Below are 8,246 nucleotides of genomic sequence, written 5' to 3'. Positions count from 1 at the left end.
TTTCTTTTGGTGGTACAGTCAACTTTGTAACCTCTTCCATTTCTTTTGGTGGTACAGTCAACTTTGTAACCTCTTCCATTTCTTTTGGTGGTACAATCAACCTTGTAACCTCTTCCATTTCTTTTCCAGTGCACTTCACCCGGAAATTTCCCATATAAAGAAATCTTTTCAATGAAGGATTCCCAAATAAGATCTAATTTTGAAAAAGTTTATAATATTTTATTTTATATGGTTGATTCAATTTAACTTGTCCTGAAGGCATGTCACCAAAATTGAATATTATTATTAATAATTAGTAACAGTAATTGAATATTATTATTATTTATGGATTTTGATAATTTGCTAGAAAACAGTGCATAAATTGAACAAAATCATCGTGGAATTTAATTTCTCATAAAAATCTCTCATCATCGATCGATAACAATATGAACATGAGATGCAGTAGAAAACATAAAGGTATTATTGTAGTTGCTAAAGCCCAAAATTTCAATTTATTTTTTTATTTATTAACATTTTACTTCTAATTGGTTTTATTTTTTGTTAATTATAAGTTTATTTCTATTTATTTTTTAACAAGTCAGGTTTTATTTTGTAATTAAAATTAAATTAGAATTTATTACGTAAATAAGGTTTGTTATGGTATGAGTGTATAAATACATCGCTGTGGTATAGCTTAATGTACAACATTACGAGTTGCAATAGGATTACGGCCTGAAAACAGATTGATAAGGTAGTCTGGAGTCAGCATTAGCAGGCTTTGGACCTACCTGGCGCTCTTTTCTTACCATCATTCTGGCTCAACGTCTTCTCCACTCTAGAGTCGACCTGCGTTTTTTCTATTGACCCTCACCCAACAATAGCTCATCGAAGACGTTTATCTCAGATGAGATTAGAGTTGAGAAATGTTATCGATATGCGCATACCAATCCCCCTGCCATATGAGAGTGACTATTTTTTTTTCTCCTCGAACTTTCTTATTGTTTTTTGTTTGCTTCTAATTAACTTATTATTTTTTATGTAAAGGAAATTATTTTGGTTTGTATATAAATCCAAATATCCTTTTTTACTTCGTAACTCATTATTTTATTTCTTTGTAATAACAGAAACCAATTCATTTTTTTTTATTTTATTGTTTATATTTTAATTTTATTAAATTGTATGTACATCACTTGGAAGGTTATTTTTTTATTATTTAATTTTCTTCATTACTTTGTTTTTTATTTTAGGTCCTCCGTTTTATTTAACCCGAACCAGCGAAAATTTATTCTGGGGAGGAGAGTTGTTTTTCAAGTGTGAAAAGCTCCTCGCCCCAACAGGTATAAAGTCTGATAATGGAATAACTTTGTTCATTCTATTACCAAACAATGAATCATGGTGCAAATGATCAGATTTTCTTAAATAAAAATACATATATTTTTTTAATTGAGTTCCCTTCACCACTTGATGATTCAATTATAAAAAAACAAAAACCAATCACAAAAGTTAACCAATAAACCATAGCAACCACATAAATTTTATCAATATTGATCTCAATATGCCTTTAAATATAAAAATTATAATAACCTCATCCAACTTCTCCTTTGTCCCGAATTGAGAACAAACTTGGAAAACCAGGTCACACAGTCCCATGTCTTCAAGAGTAAACCGATCAACGAGGTAGAGCCATTCATTCCTAGAATAAATCCATTAATATATTTTACTGTGGGGGCAGGTAGTTTAAATTTTAAAAAACTTCTTTAATTACCTAATAAAATTCCAGACAACTTCAAGTCCATAAGGTTGTTTTGCAATGGATTTTAAAACAAAAAAGAAATCTTGAGATTTCAAATGGTTCTCATCTTTAGCAAGTTCGATCAATCTGTAGCAAAAATTATAACAATTTACTGATCAATTTCATAAATAACAAAGATGTATTATTTTTACTATTATTAGAAACATCACTTTGTTAAATGTTCTCTGTTTTTCACATTTCCGAGGGAACGCCAAAGGTTCCATTTCTCTTTGACACTGCGTTCCCTGAGGCATCTTTGTAAAACCTTTTCCCATTCTTCTTCTGTGATATCACCCGAGAGTCCTATGCAAGAAACCATCAATAAAATTGTACGATAGCATAAATCTAATAATGAATGACAAGAATAAAAGAAAATTACCATATGAATATACTATTTGGCTTAGTTCGGGATGTAATGGTTCACCAGAACTAAGCCAATTGGTAAATAATGTTTTTACTTTTTGAAGAGTTGCTTGTTCATCAGCCCAGCAAGCTAATTTTATAAGCTCAAGTTGTAATTTCCTAAGTGCACAAAATTTATAGATAGTGAAAAAAATAATTTAATTTATAAATATAAAAACCTGTTAACTATTTTAGCATTTACTTTTCAAGAAATGTCTTAGATTCTCCAAAATCCCATATGTCATCCAATAAATTTCTTTTCAATAATAAGTGAACATATTTCTGAAATATATTGAATATTTAATTTCAAAAGGAGAGTTAGTTAATCAAATTAGTATTAAAACAGAAATAATTATACATCTGATGCCACAATCAACCAGTTTCATGGCACTGTAATAATTTAATATTTATTGTATAGCTTGTTATAATATATTGTTTACCTTAATTTAAAAACTAATATATATATTATATAATAACTTTTTCCTTGATTGTTGTAGATATATATTTTTGTGGGTCTTGAGGATCGGACAATAATATTATATATTTTGGTTTAAAATTTTTTTAACTTAATGGAGGTAAAATTAGATCTAAAGAATTTAACCCAAAAGAGGAATAATTGTAGTAAGACCATATTATCTATTATATTATTATATACTATATTATCTACTTCTTATCTAACAATTGGATCGTTTATTTTATAAATGCCATAATCAATTACTAATATATACTTCTGTTACAAAATGGTAAAACAAATTTTTATCAGAATTTTATCTTAGGATGTAATTTTTCAAGTATTAAATTAGCGGTATTGATACAACTTTTCTGGATTACTCGAAACCCAGTTTTGGCACTTATGCCTTTTCTAAAATAAATTATTCAAGTATATTATAATAGAACTGCTAGCTCTAATTATATTTTTAAAGATTTATTCATTGATTGGACTAGCTAATAAAATAATTAAATGTTAATTTTGATCTTATAATACCATAAATAATGAGTGGCAATCAGTGCCAGTGAGCCTTGTAGCAATGAAGCGTAAATAATTGGAAGAAACAGCCCAGGGGTAGAAATGTTTCTCTTTACCAAAGTGAAAATATCTAATAAGGCTTAAAGGAATATGATAGTAAAAATGGCCTGCACAAGCAAGGTTGAAAGCATCATCAATTAAGCTCACACGATCTTCAACATCCAATACCTAAAAAAATTACATATAAATACATACATATAATGAAAATAAAAAACAAAAACTTATATTTTAAAAAAAAGTTTTATAAACAAAGGTAAGCAAAAAATTAATTTAAATAAAATTTCTAATAAACTCTGGAAACCCAGATTCAATCATGAAATGAAAAATGCTATAACTTTTTACTGTGTAAAGATAGATAAACAAAAGTACATAGTGCCTGCTGCGAATCTAGGCCATGAATGTATCATATGTATTAAACTATAAAGTAATTAATAGGAAGATAGTTCAGATGGTGGCAAATAAAGTTAAAAAATATTTTAAAAATAACTCTTTAATGGTAAGCAACATTTTGTTCCACTTTGCAAGGCTTCCTCAGGGCTGATGGGGAACAAAAAATGCTTACTCTAGTAAAATACATAAAAAAAACAAAAAAAAAAAACAGAAAAAACTGCAGTTACCATTAAATAGTTATTTTTAAATATTTTGTACATTTATTGTCACCACCCAGACATCCTACAATCTATCTCATAAAGTCAATTATCTTCTTCTAATATAAAGTAAATGACATTAAAGCTACTTCCCTTGCATTTTTATTCTTTAATTGACATAACTTTACACAAATCATAACTAAATTTCTGACCAAAACTAAGCCCCGCTTTCACCCTTAAAGAAACGTAAATTTCGTTTTCCTCTGTCATTCACTAGGTGGTCTTGACTCAAAAATTAACTTTTGATTTTGCCATAATGATTCCCAACAGGTGATATATTCTTAAGTAAAATTTAACAGTTTAAATCTTCCTTTCTCACCAGTTTCCAGTAAAATGAAAGAAAAAATACCTGGAATGGCAAGTTTAATAAAGAACATGAGTACTACAAATTTAAACACAACTTTTTCAGTTTAACTGGCTCATACCTAGGAGAAAGTAATTAAATTGATTGGAACGAATGCGATTTTCTAGGGAATTCAATAAATTAAGATCCTTGTTACCATGGTGTGAGGTTCATGCTAACACAGCAGCCTCTAATTATCTCTTTTCACCATTAATCTTCTTTTCTCTTCCCAGTTTATATTTCTTCTACGGAAGGCTTCCTGGACGTTTTGCTCCCAAGTGATTCTGAACCTACCTCTAAGCTGCGTTTTCTCTACCTTGGCCACATAGGCCCTTCTAGCATGATGGTTTGGCATTCTCAGAAGATGGTTCCTTCGTTGGGATTCCTCTATAGTGGTGTTTATGGCGTTCACCCTGAAACTGGTCCTTATTGCAGTATTCCTTATTCTGTCCCATCTGGTTCTGCCTTCCACTTTCCTCAATTACTGCATTTCCAATGTCTAGATTTGTCTTTTACGTTTTGTAGTTGTTGTTCAGGGCAAAGACGAATATGTGAGAAGAGTTACAAATGTGGACTTGTATAGCTTGATTTTGGTATCGTTCCCCACCTCTTTCCTGTTTAAGAAGGTTTTATTTAAGGGTCCAAAATAAATGTCCAACAACATTAAAAGGCTCCAGGATTTCTGAGTCATTGTAGTTGGACTAGTCTAGTTTAGAAGTTGAGTACCAAGGTTCTTGAACGCTTCAACCTGTTCAAGTCTGACCCCATTTATCCTGAGTACTCTCACTACTCCCCTGGATTTTTTGTCAATCCGTATTACTTTAATTTTTTTTTTTAAAACTAATGTTTTCATGTTAAGAACAGCAATTCCTGTTGGGGAATAGTTAGGTTGTACTGCAGGTCTCAGTCGCTGTTTTTTAATAATGCTATATCATCGGCAAAATAAAGTAGACTAAAATTACTGGGCCTAAAGTTGGAGTATTCCAGGGCAAGAGATTTGGGCTTTTCCTTTACTCTTTTCAACACCACATTGGGGACCAGAATAAACAGCAATGGACCAAGACAGCAGCCTTGACGTATCCCTAATTTTGTTCCAGATTCATTGGAGAGGCTATCCTGTCCTAACAATGTTTCTTTGACAGTAATAAAGGCTATTAACTGACAGTATTAGGCCCGGATCAATATGTAGAGAATTCAATAAATTTTAATTTTCAAAATCATAAAATGTTCTGCACCATTTTCGTCATATACACCAGAAGTTGACAAACTTAACTTTATTAAACATTATTAAGGTGACCTACCCTTACATCCTAAAACTACTCCAATCCTGAAACTTTTATAACTATACGAATCAACAAAGGAAAAAAAAACTAATTTGAATGGACTACTAAAAAAATTTGAAATACATCCAAAATGCTAACTTCAGATATTTTTCTCTTAAACTAATTGATTTATATTTTATGTGGCACTAAATGGGAAAACATTGATAATTGGTGTGATTATAATATTTATTAATAAGAAAAACCTTTTTTTTTTTTTAAAAAAATCCTAAATTTATTTTTGAAATTGCCAACACAAAAAAAACTATTATTTAAATAAAATAATATGTATCCAATTAAGTCACAAAACACTCTTTTTATTATTTCTTCAAAAGTCCAAGTTTTCAGCCATCCTCAAGGACAATCTTTTAAAAACTGTTTGCAGGCTATTCTACCCAGGTCATTAATTTCAAGATAATCAAGTGATAATAGTGTTAAATTGATCTCTAATAAAAGTTTTAAAATTTAATGAAAAGGGGATAAAATAGGGTGATTTTGACTGAAATTAATGACCTGGTAGAATACCCTGCAAAAAGTTTTTAAAATTGGATGTGAGATGTAAAATTATATTCAGTATTGTCCTAGAGGATGGCCGAATTGGCCGAAACGATGAATTTTTAAAGATAATAAAGAGTCCTTTGAGATCAAATTGCATACACATTATTACATTTAAACAATAATAAATCGTAAGAAAGTGAAAAGATTATGTATTTCAAAAATATGTTACTTTCTGGCCACTCTACATTTCCAATTTATGTAAATAGAACCACTTCAATTTACCATTTTTTTTATTTTTATTCCTCTTTTTCCATCTTTTAGTAATGTGTACTGTACTTTACACTTCTTTTTTTATCTGTAATAATCCTTTTTTTTTATTAATTGTCTAATACCTTTTATTATTCTCATTTAATTTCATGTTTCACTGTACATCTTTTTAATTTTTCATTAACTTTGTTCATTTATGTTTACATCATTTAAGTGTTTGTATCTTTTTGAGCCCTGCAACATGGGGTTGGTTTACAATAAATAGTTTTCTTTTAATATTTTGGTACCTTTATTGACCACCACCCGGACTATCTTCCTACAATCTACTTCATACAGTCAACTATCTTCTTCCAATAAAAATCACTTAAAAATGACTTACTGACTGTAAACAAATGTTATATCTAATTTTAGTTTCTAAGATAATTTAAAACAAACTAGTAGTGACTAAATGGTTAAAATATGATGATATTTTAAGTTTTTTTTTTTATTGAAAACATATTTTATATAATCATATCTATATAAGAAGATGTATTGAGAAACACAATAACATTATTAATAAACACAATCTCAATCATAATAATAATATTTTAATTCATTATAAAATTACCAATGGATTTCTGACGAGTTGATTACTGAAAACTTCCCAGAGATTTAAAGGATAGTTAGTCCTGTAGAATCCAACTTGATGCCAATTTAACTTAACCCATTTCACATTTGAAGGAACATCTAAAATAACTAGGAAAAAAAAAATTACGATTCAAACTGATACAATGTAAATCAAATTATGAAAAAATCAATAAATATAAATAACAAACAGATTTTTTGCTGTTTTTTTTAATATTGGCACATCTTACATAATACCAACTAGAGTTGGGCACAAATTAGCTATAGTTGAAACTAATAGCTAAAATTGTCATGGAAACAATATTTATTTATCAATGGTTCATTCATGAATAAGGGTCGTATCGATGACAATTTCAGTTATTAATTTCAACTATAGCTAAATTTTGCCAATATCTGCATGGCAGAAGCATATAAACATTTTAAATATACATATTTTCAAATATTGACTAAAGTTTTTGTATATTAGATATTTGTGTCTCTTAGAATAAATTGATTGTGCCATTACTTTACCCATTTGTCAAGATGTGTTGGTTTGAAACAAAATACAACTTAGAAATAACCAAGTTATATTTTCATTGTAAATTATACAATATTAAAACAATAGTCAAAAAATAACTCAGATATTACAATAAAAATGTGCATAGACAAAATTGAAAAAGATCTTAAATAACTACAGTAAAAGAAACATAAAACTGTTCAGACTATTGCAGGATGAATAGTAAAATTTCAGGATATGGTTGGTATTTATTAAATCAAAATCTTGCTTTTTTCTTTGGGCCAAGGAAAGATTTTTTGAATAAGCAGGTTGTCGGATTTACACAACCTGATTTTTTCATGTTTTTTATTTTGTTTAAAATCGGGGTCAGGGGTCTCATTTTTTCTGATAGCCCCCTTGACAAGTTCACCGGAAGACCCCGAAGATGCCTGATATCATCTATCGTGGCATGCAGGCCAGGACCTGGCTTGCCCCTACTACCACACCACTGCCAATGACGTTTGCTTATTACGAACTATTTTTCTGCTTATTGACAAAATCCCATTTCTGTTAAAATTAGTCTTCATAATTGGGAATCAGTAGTTATAAGGGTTTGTCATCATGATAAGAATATTTAAATTCTAATGACAAATTCTTATGGAAAATTGAATTCTCATATGTACTTGGCAGACTTTTTTTTTATGATTGCTATTATGAAATATTTTGTAATTTATTGATATATTGAATAAATAATTTAATTACTAAAACCTTATGCAATAATTGTTGATTCTCTCTCTCTCTCTCTCTCTCTCTCTCTCTCTCTCTCTCTCTCTCTCTCTCTCTCTCCCTCTCTCTCCCTCTCTCTCTCTCTCT

At 29.4% G+C, this 8,246-nt stretch overlaps 1 protein-coding gene across 3 annotated transcripts in view; it reads right to left on the bottom strand.

The window, feature by feature from the left end:
* LOC106688880 (glutamyl aminopeptidase) overlaps positions 1 to 8,246 on the bottom strand; it is a 35,340-nt gene that overhangs the window by 7,588 nt on the left and 19,506 nt on the right. For all 3 annotated transcript variants that reach the window (XM_014433572.2, XM_067052751.1, XM_014433573.3), the window contains exons 11-17: positions 6,882 to 7,009; positions 3,159 to 3,368; positions 2,376 to 2,455; positions 2,151 to 2,293; positions 1,942 to 2,074; positions 1,745 to 1,858; positions 1,564 to 1,672 (exon numbers count right to left, since the gene is read on the bottom strand). In XM_014433572.2, coding sequence (XP_014289058.1) covers positions 1,564 to 1,672; positions 1,745 to 1,858; positions 1,942 to 2,074; positions 2,151 to 2,293; positions 2,376 to 2,455; positions 3,159 to 3,368; positions 6,882 to 7,009 — 917 coding nt within the window. The remainder of the gene's footprint in view (positions 1 to 1,563; positions 1,673 to 1,744; positions 1,859 to 1,941; positions 2,075 to 2,150; positions 2,294 to 2,375; positions 2,456 to 3,158; positions 3,369 to 6,881; positions 7,010 to 8,246) is intronic.

The sequence above is a fragment of the Halyomorpha halys genome, unplaced genomic scaffold (assembly GCF_000696795.3).
Source record: "Halyomorpha halys isolate HHAL.00 unplaced genomic scaffold, Hhal_1.1 Scaffold1225.1, whole genome shotgun sequence".
Taxonomy (NCBI): domain Eukaryota; kingdom Metazoa; phylum Arthropoda; class Insecta; order Hemiptera; family Pentatomidae; genus Halyomorpha; species Halyomorpha halys.
This window is presented reverse-complemented; position numbering and strand designations above follow the sequence as displayed.